Source organism: Tiliqua scincoides, chromosome 9 (assembly GCF_035046505.1).
Source record: "Tiliqua scincoides isolate rTilSci1 chromosome 9, rTilSci1.hap2, whole genome shotgun sequence".
Classification (NCBI taxonomy): Eukaryota; Metazoa; Chordata; class Lepidosauria; order Squamata; family Scincidae; genus Tiliqua; species Tiliqua scincoides.
In genome coordinates this window covers 19,134,430-19,153,110 of record NC_089829.1, presented here as the reverse complement: position 1 = coordinate 19,153,110, position 18,681 = coordinate 19,134,430, and the positions used below count along the sequence as shown (strand labels likewise).

General features: G+C 48.0%; 1 protein-coding gene across 2 annotated transcripts in view; it reads left to right on the top strand.

Moving 5' to 3' along the window:
- Positions 1-18,449, top strand: part of KCTD15 (potassium channel tetramerization domain containing 15) — a 70,741-nt gene extending 52,292 nt beyond the window's left edge. For both annotated transcript variants that reach the window (XM_066637639.1, XM_066637638.1), the window contains exon 5: positions 17,489-18,449. In XM_066637639.1, the coding sequence (XP_066493736.1) occupies positions 17,489-17,644 (156 nt within the window). In that variant the 3' untranslated portion in view covers positions 17,645-18,449. The remainder of the gene's footprint in view (positions 1-17,488) is intronic.
- Positions 18,450-18,681: the final 232 nt, after the last annotated feature.

Below are 18,681 nucleotides of genomic sequence, written 5' to 3'. Positions count from 1 at the left end.
TCACATGGGGCGTTTGGTGGTGAGCTCTTCTTGTGTGCGGGGGGGGGCAGGTGGCAGTTTGATGGCAGTGGGAAACTTCTATTTCCCAATCCTCATGACACACGGGGAGGTGATGAAAGCTTCATTGGGGGGACTGCTGGGGAGACAGCCAATGGCAGAGCAGGTTGGCATTTGGTTCACGTAGGAAAGGAAGGGGAGCAAAGCGTGTCTGTGTTGTAGGTAGCTTTTTCTGTTTTGAAGGCCTATGTCTGAAATGCTCAAAAGTTGCACCTCCAGACTGTTTGAAGGGCAGTGGTGTCAGTTGACAGATGAAGTTGTTAGTGATCTTGGATTCTGGAGATCATCTAGCCCAGGGGTGTCAAACATAAGGCCCGGGGGCCGGACGTGGAAGTTTTTTCTCTGGCCCTCAGGCTCTCATCTGCTAAGCAGTACTGTGGTGTTACTGCTGAAAGGGCAGCCCACGTGAAAATTGGGCTCTCTCATATCTTGAAATATGATCAAGATTTGTGTGTTTTCTCTTCTGTTGTGTGTTTCTCTTCTGTTGGCCCTCGGTATGAAACAGGTTTGACACCCCTGATCTAGCCTGCCTCTTTGCAGAAGTTCACACCCACCTCATGCAACTAGCCACTTAGCTTCTAATCCAACATTTGTCACAAGCCAGACCAAACACAGGAATGGCATTTTGCCTAAAGCATCAGGAATTTGTAACTCGCCCTTGAAGGGGCTCCCACAAATGGCCCAGAATTGCCAAAATATCCATCCCTTTATGACACTTGTCGAACTGAGACACATTTTCATGAGTTCCCATTTTCTTATGCTCATGTTCATTGAGGGAGAACCTCAGGAAACCTCTTAGCAAATCACAAGAAAATCAGAAGTGTTTTTTTGTTATGTGTCCAAAGTCTTGGGTACCGCTTCTCACAGTTCAGTGGGAGCTATTCAGAAGTGCCCAGAGATGGATGTGAGAGCCCAGAAAAGGGGCCTGTCTTGTCCTTGAGCATTTGGAACATGGCACAGCTCAGAGAAGCTCCTGAGTCTAGGAAGCAAGAGAGATGTGTAGCCTCTGAGTTTGTCGAACCAAACTGATGAGGCCCAGTGAAGTTATTCAAGTGATGCACTAGTGATAGGTGCCCCATCAGTCAGTGCTGATGCCAGGTTCTAGAAGGACTTAAGCAAAGCCCTGTGCCTCCCCATGACACACATACTCGCATGTACATGCGAATGCACAGACAAGCTTTAACCCCTCAACACTGGATGAAATGAGAGCTTGATTCAGAAATCTCCCAACATTCACAATTAGAAAAAGTGTGGGGGGATCAATCTCTGAACACTGTTTCCAGGTGGTGCTGAGGGAGGAGCATGAACCTCCTCTCACATCCTCCCCAGATGGGTTTCTGCAGATGAAGCCCAATGGCAGGTGGGTGGGTGGAAGGTGGCAGCGATGGTGTGAGTTATTCAGCTGAGCTACTTATCCTGTCACTGCTTGGGAGGAAGGGTTAGGGGCCCTCAGCCAGTGCCTGATCTTCTGCTGGATAGACAATTCGTTACTAAAGACAGTTACCCTAGAAACAAAGGGCAGAACCCAGAAGAGTCTCCTAGAAGCCAGAAGTGATATCACAAGAGGCGAAGACCATAGATAAGACCATCAAGGTCACTGTGCCATGAAAAGAAAAAAGCCAACAATTGCTGCTTCCTCTTGCATTACCCTCTGCCATTTTCACTGGCAGTAGGAGGACTCAGTAACAGAGGGGAGGCGATATGTATAAAAGCGGAGGGCTGCCTTCAGCAACATGCCAGGCCACCTAAGGCAGGGGTCGGTGGGTGGGCCTGGGCTAATCCTGAGGCAGGGGATTGTGGAAATAGAGGAAAGGGAAGGCTTTTCATCTCCCTTTGGCTGGGAGGGAGCATTTGGAATGGGTTGCAGAGAGGTAAGTGGCTATAAGGGGATCTCCCAAGATGAATTAATGAACGACTTTGTTAGAGGTGTCTTAAAAAGGCTGGATACAGAAGCTGTTGACAAATAGGGAGAACATCTCCATGCTGGTTCGTGTGCTAGCGTATTTCATGGTTGGACACGATAAAGAGCATCGTTTTCCATCCCCAGTTTTGGAAATGAGGCTTTACTCATACTAGCGAAGGCATCATATGTTACGTGTGTGATGCCCTGCCACGCAGAGATGCACCCTACAAGTAACATTCAGGGTTTTGTGAAGTTTTGCCACAGCTCAGGGAAAGGGAGAAATGATCAGGGGTTTTGCAACCCTCTTGTCAAATCTCACAAGATCCCTTGAGTTTTTCAGTTACTCAGAGGGATTGTGTAAATGCACAAAACTCTGATTGTTTTGGGGGTGAAGACAGTGAGGCTTGCCCATCTTGACCCAGAAATTGGAACGGGGCTGTTTTTGAGTTGTTGTTTTTTTGTTTGAAATCCAGCGTGCATTCCAACCAGTGTGGATTTTGACTTCAAATTATATAGGCGTGAGAAATGCAAGAAGTGATTTTCTCCTGCAAAAAAATAATGACTTTGAGTGTTATTCTAATGGATAACAAGTTGAACATGGGTCTGCATTTTAATGGCTCAGCGGTGGCTGCAGAGGCCAAGGTCACCTCCAGTTATGGCGGTACATGTGCTCTTTCCCAGGACTTGGGATGTGGGGATAATGCTCAGCTCGGCGCAGGGGTGATCTCATTTGGAGTCATCCCTTCTGGGCGCTGCAGATTGAGAAGGATGTGGACAAATTGGAAGGGATTCAGAGGAGAGTGATGGGGAGGGATCTAAAGGACTTGTCCGGAAGGCAGGGCCTATAAGATAAGGCTGGCAGAATTGGATATGTATTGCCTAGGGAAAGGAGAAGGGACGTCTCAATCCAGAACACAGTTAACTTGGAAATAACTTCCATTGATCTCAGTGAAGCTTGCATCGAAGGAACTGCACTCTGAGTTGCAGCCTAAGGCTGGACAGGATTATCTGAAGACTAAGGGAAGGAGAAGAAGCCATGACATTAAGGAAGAGAGAGTGAGGTTGTGCATCAGGAGAATCTTCAAGAACAGTTCACCTGTTGAACAAGGCATTTATTTAGTAATTTTTATTCTGCCACTCCCTCCTAATAAACAGAGCAGGTGGTGCACCATGCAGACAAAACAACAGTGACATGCAAAAATAAATGCAATCGTGTTCAGGGAGTGGTAGAATTGTTGTCATTGGAGGCTTCCACAGCAAGATGAACGAACCACAAACACCTTCTTGTAAGTGTTGAAGATTCTGTGGGGTGCTAGGTGACTAGCCGCATGGCATGCCGTCACTAACTTAAACAGGATTGGACATGGCCAGATTGGAGGAGATGGGAGTGTTACCTGGTTGCCCTGCATGCATTGCAGGGGCTGGGACCAGAGAAGATGGACAGAGAAGAGCTGGAGGCCCCAGAAGTTGTGTCACTGTCCCAAATGATTGGTAGCCAGAGGGGCAGCCAAAATAGCTGCAGAGATTATTGTGGAGCTGTGACTACTCTTGCCCAACCCACAGCCCTGGAGGAGGGAGACTCTGCCCTGTCCAGAATTGGTCTGAAGACACTACCTTCCCATCCATGAGGCCAACTGATGCAGGCTGCATATGTGGCAAATTGCAAGGGGCCTAAGGGGGCAGTGGATTCAGTCTGAGTCTGCCACCACTGGCTCTGTCCAATCCGCCATCAATGCTAGCTGCTGTGAAACCAAGTTTTTGTTCTGCTGATCTGATCTGCTTCCGGTTCGCTTGAGCAAAAAGATATTTTCTGTCTGTGCCATGCTGCTTGCACACTGCTATCAAAGCTAGACCTGCAGGACTTCTGGTTCCATTTACAGGGACAGCAGGTTCATGTAACCAGAAGTCCTGCTCTTCTGGCTATCATGGCAGTACACAAGGAGCATGGTAAGAGTTTATTGGTTTGGTTGATAATGGAAAAGCTATGGACCCGAGACGGCGTCAAGCTGTATTCCATATTGCACCACCCCTGTCTGATGGGGTGCTTTATTAGAGGTGTCTTTAAAAGGCTGTTGAAAGAGGAAACAGAAGCTGTTGACGTGTCTATGCTGATTGGTGTGTTGGTAAATCTCTCATGGTTGAACATAATAAAGAGCATCATGTTCTGTTCCCAGTTTTGGAAACGATGCTTTACTCATACCAGCTAAGGTATGAGTAAAGGCTGCATAGGAGAGATGGTTCTTAAAGGGAAGCTCTAATCAGAGCGGCCTATGAGAAGGGACAAACAAGGGCCCCCTCAGTTGACCTCAGGTATGAGCTGATTCATGAGAGAAGGTGGCTCCTCAGATAACTGGGTCTCAGGACATAAAGGACTTTAAGGTCCTTTATGGGCAGGAGGTCTGGTTTAGAGGATAGAGCCTCCGTCTGCCTGAAGATAACATCCATAAGGTCGCCAGTTCGAGGCCACCGGCACCATGCGACCTTGGAGCAGCTGACAAGCTGAAGCCGAGCAATTCCATCTGCTCTGAGCGTGGGAGGATGGAGGCCAGAATGTGAAGCCAGATCGGAATGAAACACCTTGAATGTAGTCGTTCTTGAAAGAAAGAACCTTCTTTGAAATTGTAAAAATCCCTATTTAATAAGGGATTTAATAAAGCCTGCCTATGTAAACTGCCTTGAATAAAGTCTTGAATAAAGACCAAGAAAGGCGGTATATAAATACCTGTTGTTGTTGTTGTTGTTGTTGTTATTTAAGGTCCAAGCCAGCACCTTGAACGATAGTCCAAATGAACCGGCAGCCAGTGAGTGTTTACTCAGGAATAAGTCTCGCTATGTTCAATAGAGCTTACTCCCTATCCACCTAGGCTTGCAGTTTTACTGTAACGCGAGCTACAGACTGTCTCTCAAGCAGTCCTTGGGGAAGAGGATGTCTTGGACATTAACATATGCCGCAAACGTCTCAGTTTGCCTCCTGCTGAGCAGGATACTAAGGTCCTTTGAAAAATCCTCAGAGGTGCACTGAACCTCTGATGGCATCACCACTCCTATTGTAGGAAATGTTCTGGAGCTCCAGTCCCTTCTTGACTGCATCCCTCCTAATAGCCACAGAGAGACATGTTCTCTGGGAATTTGTCTAAGCCCCCATCTAAGCTATCTAATTTAGTGGCAATCCACATGTCCTGCAGCGCTGAATTGCGTCAATCTGCTGTGCAGTGTATGAAGATGTATTCTTGATTTGCACTTTTCCTGAATCCATGAGTTTCATGAGATGCTCCTTGAACTTCAGAATTGTGCAGGAGACAGAAAAACTGATTTCCTTGCATAGCTGCATAAACGTCTATCCTTGCTGTCATTTTTTTCTAAACAGCAATACCTCAGAGTAGCCTTTTCCAGGCTGCTGAATATTTTAGTTCAACTTTTCTACAAATCTGCATTATCAGCTGTTGGAAATCCAGTGTGGTTTAGTGGCTGGACTTGGAGGAGAGATCTTTTGTTCTTGGTCACAAAGACTCGTGAGATGCTGTTGCTCGATCTATCACCCTGGTCCACCCGATGGGGTCAGTGTGATTAGACATTAGGATAACCTCATGATAACAGTATACCTCTGTGGGCTTCATGGAAGAAGGCTGGAAATAAATTGCTTGGCTTGGCTTCATGCTCTCCTGGGATTTTGCCTGATATTATACATCTGCTTACACAGGATCTAACGAAGATTGCAAGAGAACTCTAGAAGAAAATGCGGTGCAATTTCCACTGTTGAAAACACACTAGTGTGTCCTCCTTATGATCCTATTTCCAAATGCTGCTGGAAAATGTAGATGAAAGACACAGATGCACACAATTATATATTGTTTTTCTTTTGGGATTTCTATACCACCTTCTCTAGGGAACCTGGCACTCAAGGTGGTTTACAACATAAGAAGATAAAAACGTGCGTAATAAAGACATACGTAACAAAAACCGTCTTTAAAACCACAGTCACTGAAAAACAGCAGTTAAAATATAAAAGCATGACTGCAAATAAGAACTCCTGCACATCCCCCCCAAAATCCCCAATTATTACTCTCCCCACCCTGCCTACCATCAAAAGCTATTTGAAATTTTAAAATCATCAAGCCCTATAGGAAAGGGTCTAGGGAGGGGGCTAATCGTAATTCACCTGGGAGGGAGTGCCACATTCTACCACCAAGAAGGCTCTACCTCTTGCCATTGCCCCCCTTGCATCTCAGGAACAAAAATATATTCCATTTTATATTTTAAATCTATAGTTTTTAGAAGGAAATGATTTCAATGCCACTTTCCTCCCTTCTGTAGCCCCAGGTATTCCTCCAGTGGGAGGCACCACATCAGTTGGCAACCTTCAGTCTCGAAAGACTATGGTATCACGCTCTGAATGGTGGTTCTGGAACAGCATCTAGTGTGGCTGAAAAGGCCAATTCGGGAGTGACAATCCCTTCCACGCTGGGAGCAAGTGCAGTCTGTCCCTGGTCTGACTCCCTGGCTATGGGCCTTCCTTCTTTGCCTCAGTCTGTTGGCCAAGTGTCTCTTCAAACTGGGAAAGGCCATGCTGCACAGCCTGCCTCCAAGCAGAACGCTCAGACGCCAAGGTTTCCCATCTGTTGAGGTTCATTCCTAAAGCTTTCAGATCCCTCTTGCAGATATCCTTGTAGCGCAACTGTGGTCTACCCGTAGGGCACTTTCCCTGCACAAGTTCTCCATAGAGCAGATCCTTTGGGATCCGACCATCACCCATTCTCACGACATGACCGAGCCAACGCAGGCATCTCTGTTTCAGCAGTGTATACACGCTGGGGATTCCAGCTCATTCCAGGACTGTGTTGTTTGGAACTTTGTCCTGCCAGGTGATTCTGAGGATGTGTCAGAGGCAGCGCATGTGGAAAGCGTTCAGCTTCTTCTCCTGTTGTGAGCGAAGAGTCCGTGACTTGCTGCAGTACAGAAGTGTACTCAGGACGCAAGCTCTGTAGACCTGGATCTTGGTATGTTCTGTCAGCATCTTGTTAGACCAGACTCTCTTGGTGAGTCTAGAAAATGTGGTAGCTGCTTTACTGATGCGTTTGTTTAGCTCGGTATCCAGAGAAAGAGTTTTGGATATCGTTGAGCCAAAGTACACAAAGTTATGGACAACCTCCAGCTCTTGCGCAGAGATTGCAATGCAGGGAGGTGAGTCCACATGCTGAACCATGACCTGTGTTTTCTTCAGGCTGATTGTCAGTCCAAAGTCTTGGCAGGCTTTGCTAAAACAGTTCATGAGCTGCTGGAGATCTTTGGCAGAGTGGGCGGTGACAGCTGCATCGTCGGCAAAGAGGAAGTCACGTAGACATTTCAGCTGGACTTTGGACTTTGCTCTCAGTCTGGAGAGGTTGAAGAGCTTTCCGTCTGATCTGGTCCGGAGATAGATGCCTTCTGTTGCTATTCCAAAGGCCTGCTTCAGCAGGACAGTGAAGAAAATCCCAAACAAGGTCGGCGTGAGAACACAGCCCTGCTTCACTGCGCTTCGGATGTCAAAGGGGTCTGATGTGGAGCCATCAAAGACTACAGTGCCCTTCATGTCCTCGTGGAAAGACCTGATGATGCTGAGGAGCCTGGGTGGACATCCAATCTTGGGGAGAATCTTGGCCGTCCCTGCTGACCAGGTTGAAAACCTTCATGAGATCTATGAAGGCTATGAGTGGCTGTCGTCGTTCTCTGCATTTTTCCTGCAGCTGTCTAAGGGAGAATACCATATGGACCTGTTGGCTCGAAATCTGCACTGCGATTCTGGATAGATGCTCTCTGCAAGTACTTGGAGCCTCTTCAGTTCAACTTGGGCAAACAGCTTTCCTACAACGCTAAGGAGAGAGATGCCGCAGTAGTTATTGCAGTCACCCCTTTCACCTTTGTTCTTGTACAGCATGACGATGTTTGCATCTCATGTCCTGTGGTACTCCGCCTTCTCTCCAGCAGAGGCAGAGGATTTCATGCAGCTCAGTGGCGATGATCTCTTTGCAGCACTTTAGGACTTCAGCAGGGATGCTGTCTTTCCCAGGTGCCTTGCCAGAGGTGAGGGAGTCCAGGGCCATGTGAAGTTCTGCTAGGGTTGGTTCACTGTCAAGCTCCTCCAACACAGGCAGGCACTCGATTTTGTTCAGTGCTTCCTTGGTTACTGCATTTTCTCGGGAATATAGCTCAGAGTAGTGCTGCACCCAGCGTCCCATCTGCTGTGCCCAGTCCTGGATGACCTCGTCTGTGGCAGACTTCAGAGGGGTGGTTTTCTTCTGTGTTGGACCTAGGGCCAGCTTGATACCATCATACATCCCCTTGATGTTGCCTCTGTCAGCTGCTATCTGTATCTGGGAACAGAGTTGGAGCCAGTAGTCATTAGCACATCTCCTGGCAGTCTGCTGGACTTTGCTGTGAGCAGCTCGGAGGACCTACAGGTTGCGCTCACTGGGACAGGCTTTGTATGCTGCTAGAGCTCTCCTCTTTTCCTCAATGACTGGTGTCAACTCCTCAGAGTGGGCTTCAAACCAGTCTGCCAGGAGGCACCACAACAAAACACGCAAATGCTCAGTTTCAGTCCTGGGATGGGCTAAGCCTGGGAGGACAGATGGCACGAGGCTAAGTTGATGCTGATTGCCATCCCGGCATCAGGGGTACCAATATTAGGTTACTTATCCCTGTTGCTGGGATGCGTTTGGGCACCCAAAGCCCTTGGCAAGGCATGGGACGCTAAGGGTGTCCCCACAGGCCCCCCCCATTTCCATGTCCTGCAAAAGTGGTCCCCTGTTCCACCCAGCTCGTATCACTTGCACTTTCTGACAGCAGCTCTCCAGGGTTTCTGTTTTTCCCCACCTTTCCTGGAGACCCTGCCAGGGATGGAGCTGGAATCTGCAGTCAAAGCTGATGCTCTGCCACTCAAGCTCCAGCCTCCCCTTTTCTTTCCCAGTGTGTTAACGAGGGGGCAGCCCCTGGTTCTTAGGAAACTTTGCCTGGTGACCAGGGCAAATAGAATTGAAACACTGGCCCTTCCAAAGGACCAATTGAGTGGGCTGGGAGTGGACGGGCAAGGGGTCTTTCTCTGCGATCCATCCTGTCTGTGTCCTTGCTCACTGGTCTCAAGCCAGAGATCCAGCATGTTAACTTTTTTTTTTTTTAAGTATAACTCCCCCCCTTTCTAATGCTTGGGAGAGACTCAGGACAACTTTTAGAAATCAGGGAGTACAAATATTGTGGTCAATTTTCAATAAAACAATTATATAACTGTAATTAAAATGCAGCAATTTACTGTTGGAGCAACAATAATATAAAGGGGGGGAAAGCAAAGCAACAAAGCACTGAACAAAATAACCACAGGAATGAACCAAAATCAAGCAGACGCAGGATCTCAGCCAAAGGGTGCAACAGCCTACATGGGACAGCAGGTGAACTCAGACAGCCACAGTCGTGAACTCTGCTTCCCCCACATGGGGGGGGGATGGGACAGAGTTTTCTCTCTTCAGATGATGATGCCAGGCTTTTTTTTAACTTCTCGCTACTACTGTGTGATAGCCAGAGTGGTCCTCCAAGCACATCAGCAGTGGCTCGGCGAAGTACTTTGTTCTGTGCACAAGCTTTTTGAGAGATCGTGTCTGCCTGACTTGTGTGTTTCTGACACCGCTGGCTCTGGAAAGCACAGCCCTGATGTTCACGTCAGTTTCCTTCTCGTAGCCCCTGGACTTATCCAAAGGGGAGCTCAGCACTTGTTTTGCCTTCGAAGTGCACTGATTCCTTGCCTGGTCTTTTGAATCGGGCAGTGGTCAGCAGTGCACTTTTCAGGCAGTCGGTGAGATCTGGATGTAAATAACAGCAGAAAATGCCAAAAGCTGCCCCAGAGCAGAGCCAAGCGTTGACTTAAAATCTTGGTTCTTGCTGTGCTCCTGGGTGGCTGGACTGTGAATATGCAGAGCAACGACAAAGGGCAATGTGTTCACCGGCAAGAGTTGCTGTGTTTGTGCACTGTGCCACAGCACTGAAGTGTTTGTAACCCAACATTCAATTCCATAAGAAGATCTTGAGATCTCTGCTGGATAAGACCCAAGGACCAAGCTTCCGTGCAGTTGCCTTGACTAATAGAGATCGACAGACCTCTCCTTCTCAGGTAGTTTGTCTGATCCCCTTCTAAAGCCATCTAAGACCCAGACTGCATATGGAGAAATCCATGTGGTAATGGCCATGTCCCATGGACTAAGCGCACTAGATTGCAAAACTCACATGTGTTTCATGCCATGTGTATCTCTTTGCTGTTCATCACCCTCCCAATCTGTGAGTTTGGGATTTTCCACAGGGGTTTTTGAACATGTGGTTGCAAAACCCACATGGATCTCAATATCTGAGAGTTTGGTAGGTGAGAGCATCCTAGGCTGCCCTTCTGGGGAGTCCTTCTGTGCCACAGCTCCTCCTTTCACTGGTCTCTCCGAGGTAGCTGTCTTCCTCCCTCTTGCTGGTGGTGAGGAAAGAGCAGGTGCTGTGTGGTGCCACTGCAAGAGCACTTCGTAGTGCTACTGGCAGTGGTGAACTCCAGGGCAAGGTTCCTGGATGCTTTGTGGGGTGCTTGGCAGATGCCATAATACAAATGTTCTTCCTATGTATCCTCTCTTCAAGACAATGAAGGAGGACTCTTGGGAACCCAGTGTGCCAGAGGGTATCAGTGGAATTACCATCCCTATCCTGATCACCCAGGATTTGCCTACACACTCTGCATGTGTAGAGTGATAAGCCCTTTTCCCTCTTCCCTAATTCCAAAGCATGAGCACTTCAGCAGATGCAAGATGTCTGCAGAGAGAGCCTTCAGGCAACTGTGGAATACAGTGTTGGATTCTACTGAAAAACTCAACTGTAACAAGCAGTGGTGGGATTGATGTCCTGCATTCCATCTGCCAGTCCCTTGCTCAGACACAGGATTGGGATGTAGCTTCTGTCCAGGACAGCAACACATTTCATGAAACCCTTGGCACGAAAACCTGTGATAACCAACAGCGTGTCCCCAAACTCAATGACCAACCTCAGCATGGTGTCTGTGATGGCCTCACAAACCTCCATGAAGATGGAGGGTGCTGTGGGCATTCAAACTACATAGAGAGCTGACATTGGCCTGCAGTTGGAATCTGACACCAGTCTGACACCATGGCCATTCTTTTATCGAAGATTGTTGGCTTCCCCATCCCGGGTCAGTGGTACTCTGACTTTGCCCAAGTGCTCATCCCAGCAACAGGAATAAGTAACCTGATATTGGTACCCCTGATGCAAGGATGGCAATCCGCATCAACTTAGCCTCGTGCCATCTGTCCTCCCAGGCTTAGCCCATCCCAGGACTAAAACTGAACATTTGTGTGTTTTGTTGTGGTGCCTCCTGGCAGACTGGTTTGAAGCCCACTCTGAGGAGTTGACACCAGTCATTGAGGAAAAGAGGAGAGCTCTAGCAGCATACAAAGCCTGTCCCAGTGAGCGCAACCTGCAGGTCAATAAAGGTGGATTGGGACATGAGGTGGTACTCCTGCCTATGAGCACATCAACCCAGCCCTCGAGCACATCTGTCTCCCGCCAAAGGTTTACAAATTTTGGAGGAGCACGTACAACATTCTTGAGGGTTTGGTCAAGGGAATTTGTTTGGGTGCAGAGGGTCTCAGGACTCCAACAAAACAGTTTCAAAAATAGAAGGAAAAGCAACATCACCAATTTTTGCACACTTGCTACTACAGACAAGGACATGTGCTGACACAATTGCACCAGGTCTTCCTAGGCGATAGGTAATCGGTCTTTGGGCCAAGCCTATAACACACCAGTTACTAGGGAGTCAGTATTTGACTGATGAGGAATTGCAGGAGGTTTTATTTATGTAAATGTCTGGATTGGAGCATCTCGGGGCATAGTTTTTTTCCCTGGAAACTTTTTTTTGAAAAATCAAAACAAAATTGTGGCATGGTGTGGGGTGCTATTTCCACCTCACCACTCACCCCAAGGTTTTGAGGGTGGTCCTCCTTGACTGCTCAGTTTGTCATGGTCTTGTGCATGGGGCTGACCACAGATGTGTTAGGTTTTTATAAGTCCCAGCCAAGATCGTCTTCTACCAAATATGGTCTCAAGTGTTTGAAAAAGAGATTCTCCCTCCTGGGGATCCTGACCTTACTTGTGAAAAAGATAGAAATGCAAAGATTTCAGCTTTCCTGGATTCCCACAACTGCAAGGCTGGAAATTGGGAGCAAGGGGGCTGGATTTGCTCAGCCTTGAGATGGGCAAGCCATCACACTCACCAGCGCACACACCCCCAATATGCAGAATAGAGGCACCCCAGTGGAGTTTGTTTTTCACGCAAAGAAAATTATATGAAATTGGTGTGTGTGGAATGTGCAGTTTTTGTGGCTGCACACATTCCCCTTTGAGAAGTCCCCTGTCCCTACTCTTGTGGTGGCCCCCAGAGATTGTAGCATGGTGGGATGAGGGAAAGGCGCATTTGACTTGCCTCCACTGGGCGCAAATGAATTGCGCCAGATTGATTGATTGAACTTGCTGGGGGTGCCGAGGGGATGTCTTTTCCCTGGAAGTCTCCTAATCAGTCCCCCCAAAGGGAGAGCTTCGTTCTCCTCCTGCACACTGAAAACATGAAAAACCTGAAGATTGATGCAGCCATTTATTCCCAATGCCAAATCCCCAAACAGCGCACGGAGCAAGAATGAACCGTGCACCCCGACTCCAGCTGAGATTGCCTCCCTGCATGACTGTTTTAAAGGAAAAGGAGGTATGGCCAGTGGGAAGCAAGGCTTTTGGAGCACATATTTGTGTGCTTGTTCAGTTTGGCCCTTGGCTTTGTGGGGAAGGAGGACAAGCAGGACTCGTCAATCTGATCCAGTAGGACTTTCACCGATGATGCAAATGATCAGTAAACTAGAATCAATAGTGTATAATGCAACCCGAGCTGAAGCTTTGCTGGGCATTGACTTTGCACCCCTTCTCTTCTCCCAGGGACTTCCCTGTTCCAACTCTTTTATGCGAGGAAAATACAACATCTTGCTATGATTTTCTAGGCACCAGCCTCCTTGGTGCCTGATGCCTCATCCTCCCTCCCAGTTCCTGACATCTGCCTTTGCTCTCGAAAGGGGCCAAATGGAGATGAACTGAGCCTTGCCTTCCAGGGAACGATAGCAGGGATTTTTTTAGTGCGATTATTGTTTCCCACCTCACCCCTCCCCCTCCTTGCCCTATTGCATTTGCTTTTCCCAGTTCCTTTAATTATTTCTCTCTCCGTGCCTTTCTTCCCAGGCTCTTTCTCCCTCTGGTTCTAACACTTTCTTACCCAGAAAACCGATATGCAGTCAGGGCAAAAGTCAGGGAAGCTTGGCAGCTGCTGGCTTCTTCGAATACAAGTCACTGTGTCCCAAGGCCAGTCGATGCCTCGCAGGGCTAGGAGGCGCAACTGGATGAGATAAAAGCATTGACTTTGCCCAGCCTGTTTGGGGAAGAGAAGGTGGCCGGTGGAAGGAAGAAGGCCTAGACAGACAGACAGACAGACAGACAATGAAACTGGAGGTGGTTGAGACTCAAGATTGGAAGCAGGAGTTCATGGGAAGGTTTAAAATCTCCCCGGGCAAAACAGAGAATCTATCCTGTACAGAGTGATTCTGAAAGTCCAAAGGGGCAGAACTTCAGCTTCTGGGGAGAGCAAGGATGATAGTAAAATGTGTCTCAAGCCAAAAACACAGGTCGATCAGAGGTGGTGGTTGGAAGGAGAGAGGACAGGATGGAAATTCCTTCTGTACTTTCTGACTCTTATCTCCAGCTCTCCCACCCCCTTCCAAATATTAAATTGTTTTCTTGAAATGCTTTGTGCTGCCACATCACATACAGTATCTATTTATTCTGGATTGTAAGCCCCTTTGGGCAGAGACTGGTCTTTTCAGTCTGTGATGCACACTAATGGGGCAACAGACATTATTTCCTTAGATAGTGAAGATCCCATAAGAGCCACAGGTTTGGTTTCTCAATATGGCATATAAAATTATGTATAGTTGGGATGGGGAGGAGAGGATGTGCCCATAGAGGAAGTCCCAGGGACAGAATGATTCTGCCAAGTTAAACTTTTTAAAGCGAGGCGAGGCTCAAATATCACATTGTGCCTTTTTCATTATTTGCAGTGGTTTTGGGGCGGGGGGGCTTCTATAGTTAAGAAGCCCTTTCAGTGTTCCCCAGTTAGAATGGTCTGAGAGTAGAAAGAAACCCCAATGATCAACCTAGTCTTGGTTCAGATGCCCTTTAATAGAAGCATCGCCAGGCAGACCTGGCTCTAGGTATTCATGCCTTAGTCACAGCCCTTTGGATTACTGGGACATGTCCTCCATTGAGCTCCCTTTGAAGACCCTTCAGAAACTTCCACTGGCACAAGATGCAGCTGCGAGGCCTCTGATAGGCCCTGGCTGTGACAGTCATGCAACACCTTTGGGGCTTCCACTACATTACTTGTCAGTTTGTGTCTGGGCATAATTGAAGATGCATGGTTGTGACCTTAAGGCAGTGCCTAGGAGAGGGGTGTAAAGGGGGTAATTTGTACCTGGGCCCAGGGTCAAAAAGGGGGCCCAGGAGCCAAAGGAGGGGCCCCAGAAATTTCCTGAGATCTTACATTTTCCTATCTACTCAGACTTGTTGACTACACGGGATGCTGGTGACACTGCCCTGAGCATGTGGCTGCAGTTACTGGCAAGTCGCATATGCTCAACTGAGGAATGCATACATGACACTCCTTAATACAATGTTAGATTGGGGAGGAAACTGACCTACTACAGTAGCTCTTTGGCTTGTAGATCTGCTTACTATGAAGGAGTGTATAGAAACTCAGGGGCACAGCTGTGAGGCTACAGGTGCTGCAGAAGTATGCTTTGGTGCAATCAGGACACTTTCCATTCTAGTGTGAGCCTAAATGTGATGATACTAATCTTCTGCATGATTTTCTATATTTAAAAATTTTTTAGAGAGACTTAGGAGTGCGTTTGGTTTTTCCATATTACTATATCCAGCTGCTGATGTCACACGGGTAGGTAGACCTGGGCTCCAAAAACTTCTCCAGCTGTCTCCCCCCTCCCCCCACCCTGTTTCACCCCTCCCTGCCCCCATTCTGCTCGTCCATCACCACCCTCCCTCGCTGTGTTTCCCCTCTCCCTCTTTGCAAAGGGGCCCCAAAGAAACTTTGTACCCCCTGATAAAATTGCTCTCAGAGGCCCTGCCTTAAGGCAATTTGGCCCCAAATGCAAAAATGTTGGGCAAAATCATCTTAAGCGGCAGTCCTACACTTACCTGAGAGTAAGCCCTACTGTTTACAGTGAGACTTCTGAGTAGGCGTGCTTAGGATGGTGCTGCTAGATGCCAGAATAGCTGCATCAATGAAGCAGATGCCCATGGAAGTTTGCTGCTTTTTTTCTCCCCCTTCTGACATTGCATACTAATGATGAGTTATTGTCTCCTTTTATTATGACTGAAGCCCCAGCGTTGCTTTTCCTTAAAAGGTAGCATCAATATCACTACCAGCCAGTATTTTACTCCATAATGTACTGAACTGCCCTGCAGAGAGCTTGTTTGTTTGATTAATATTTGGTTTTTCTGCAGAGGTTTGCTGTAAGCAAGACTTTAATCACACTGTAGTCATTTAGGAATAAGTTATAGAATTATCGCTGCATAATATTCCGGGAGATCTTGCAAGACCAAAAGGCATCATGCAGGTTCTAGCCGCATCTGGTAGGGCCTTTTGCCATGATGGGGCCCTCTATATCACAAGAACGTCACAGTTTTGATCCCCCCCCCCCCGAAGTGGAGGAATCAGGATAACGCCCATAGGTGGGAGGGGCAAGAGGGCCTTGAAAAAGAGAAGCGAGTGCAACCAGTGGATGGGGCTGGACTTAGAAGACCTGAGTTCAGATCCCATTTCAGCTGTGGACAAAATGGTTGTTAAGGCACCATTTCTCATAAGAACCGCCCTGTTGGATCAGGCCAAAGGGCCCATCTAGTTCAGCTTTCTGTATCTCATGGTGGCCCACCAAATGCCTCTGGGCACATCTCAGCAGATGCCTCTAGGAGCACCTCTGGGAGCGTAACATTGATGCACACGCCACAGTGATGGCTCATGATTGTCCAGGTGAACAAGGATGCATTCTTTACATAAACTTAGAGGGGAACATGAGCCCTTATTGAATGTTGTGCTCCTTATCTGACCACCTTATCTAACGTTATGTTCTACCACCAGCTAGCCACACACATCAAGGTGCCACATACTGAGTCAGACCGTTGACCCAACTACCACACAGCTATCACCCCTTCCTTGCCTGGGGGGGGGGGTTGCAATGTAGTTTGGGGCATCTGTGGAAGTATGCTTACTCCACCAGGTTCATCCCAGCATCCATGAGACCTTGAGAAGGATCCTTGGGCAAGCTGGGTGTTTCAACAAAATGTTCCTAGCTGGTCATTTCATATCCCTATACCTACTTGCTGGGAAGCAGCTCCTACTGGGATTTCCTTGGAAAGATCATGTTTTGGATTAGGTGGTTATTTGAGCCATGAGTCCTCCCATATCTGCGGGGGATACGTTCCCACCCCCACCCCCACCCCGTGGATACCAAAACAACAGACAAAAGGGAACCCTAAACTTCCTGTAGCACCAAGTGCTCATGTCTCTTCCTTTGCAGAGTGCTGGAAGAGGAAGGCGACAAGCAGGCAACCTGAACAGTAGAGGAGGGAGAACTAAGAGAACATAACAGGAAGCAAGAAGCTTTCTCTTTCTCTTACAGCCCAGTCCTATGCCGGGGTAGAGCCGGTGGTCTGCACGCTGCCCCAGCAGTGGTGCAAGTGCTATAAGGCACTTCGCCGCCAGCAGGGAGACAAGGCACCAGCAGTGCAACTCGGTGCTGGACCTCTGCACTGGCAGGATGCTGAGGAGGAAGGCGGGTCAGTGAGTGTCCCCGCTAGGTGGCGAGAAGGCTTTTCAGGGCAGGGTGAAGGCGGAGAGAGGGTGAAACTGGGCGGAGGGAGGGCAGGCCGGGGATGATGGCAGAGGCTGCAACCAAATCCTATCCCCCCTCCCAAGCCACAGAGCCTGACACAGGTCTTCTAGTTCTGCACCAGCTTAACTGGCACAGATCTGAGTAGACCCATCGGGCCTGCTGGAATTCTACACTAGAAAAAGGAATCAATGTTCCCTTACCCTAAGTCCTCTAGCTGCTGCTCCGGCCCCACAGGATACAGCAGCAGCAGTTTCTACCATGTGGCATTAGGGTAACATAGCACCAGGCCCTTAGTCTCCCTCCTCTAGTGTTAAGGTTGACTGCTTGTCCCATTCCTCTTTTATCGTTCTTCAAAGGAAGAGGCATGAGAGCTTGGCACCACAGTAAAGGAAAACAAATAAGTATTGGGCATGGGGGTGTGGAGATACAGGGGGGCACCTGTATAAAAGATGCCATGGGCGCACTGACAGTAACCCAATATCAATTAACAGGATGCTTTTTTCAAACACAGGTCCTTGAGCGATTGTTCCAGAAGGGATTTAACGTGGCAGCGTCATGTGGCGGCGGCGTGGATTCTTCCCAGTTCAGCGAATATGTGCTATGCAGGGAGGACAGGAGACCACAGCCCAACACCACAATCAGAATAAAGCAAGAGCCCTTGGACTAAGGGACCGCCCATTTCCCCCCGTCGTAAACGTGGAAGTGTTTAATAGTCCCTCGTGTGGAGACACTAAGGATTTGTAAAACAGTATTAAGGCAGGTGACTTTGGGGTCGCCCGCTAGTGGTATTTCTGAAACTACCTGTCACAACTTGCCAGCCATGAACCGCCGTTGAAAGCAAGGACAGAACAAAATGACTTCATGTTGTTTTTTTTAAAAGTCATACTCTGAGCACGCTTGGTTTTCCGAAGTTTTGTGGGATCGAACTTTCGGCAGAACAGCCGTAGCGTGACAAAGAGGCAACACTTTGGTGAAGAACTGGCCGTCGATTGGACTTTTGTAGACAGACCAGCTAATGTCATTTGAATATGTCTGTTGAAGGAATACACTGGCTAGATGTCTGGAGGACTGGCCCTTCCTCCCTTGCTGGTGTTAAGGACACGGAAGCTGCCCAAAGGAAGATGACCCTGCACTGAGGTTCTTCCTCATCATTGAACGCCATTCCCTTGTCATCTCAGACATGCTTTTGCATCTCCATGTGTTATCCATTCTTCTGTGATTTCCTTTGCTCATTGTATCAAATGGCTTATTTTTCTACAGTTGTCTGTGTACAGCCAACACAAAACAGGGACCAAATCATATCCTTCTGGTGCTGGACTCTTGTCAAATTCTTTTCAGGCCCACACAAAATCCCCTTGAAGGTCAACAGAGATGGTGCCCCAGTTGTGTTTGATGTGTCGCGCTCACCATTGACGAGACTTGACAGCAAACCGTTTGCCAGTCTAGGGCAGTGGAGGCTCAGAGAAAGTTCTTAATAAGACTGTGCACATTAAATAGGCCCCATCGTGGAGCCAAAGTTAAGATTGTGGTGTTCTTTCATTCATCTCCAGAATTGGCATTTCTTTAATAATCAAAAATGCAGGAATCCATTTCTACCTTTCATTCTTCAGGTAAATGCAGTTTTCACATTATTTTGACCCTTCCCTTATAGTATGCAGGTTGGCCCCTCACTATCTGCAATGGTTCCGTTCCCAGAAGCCCCAC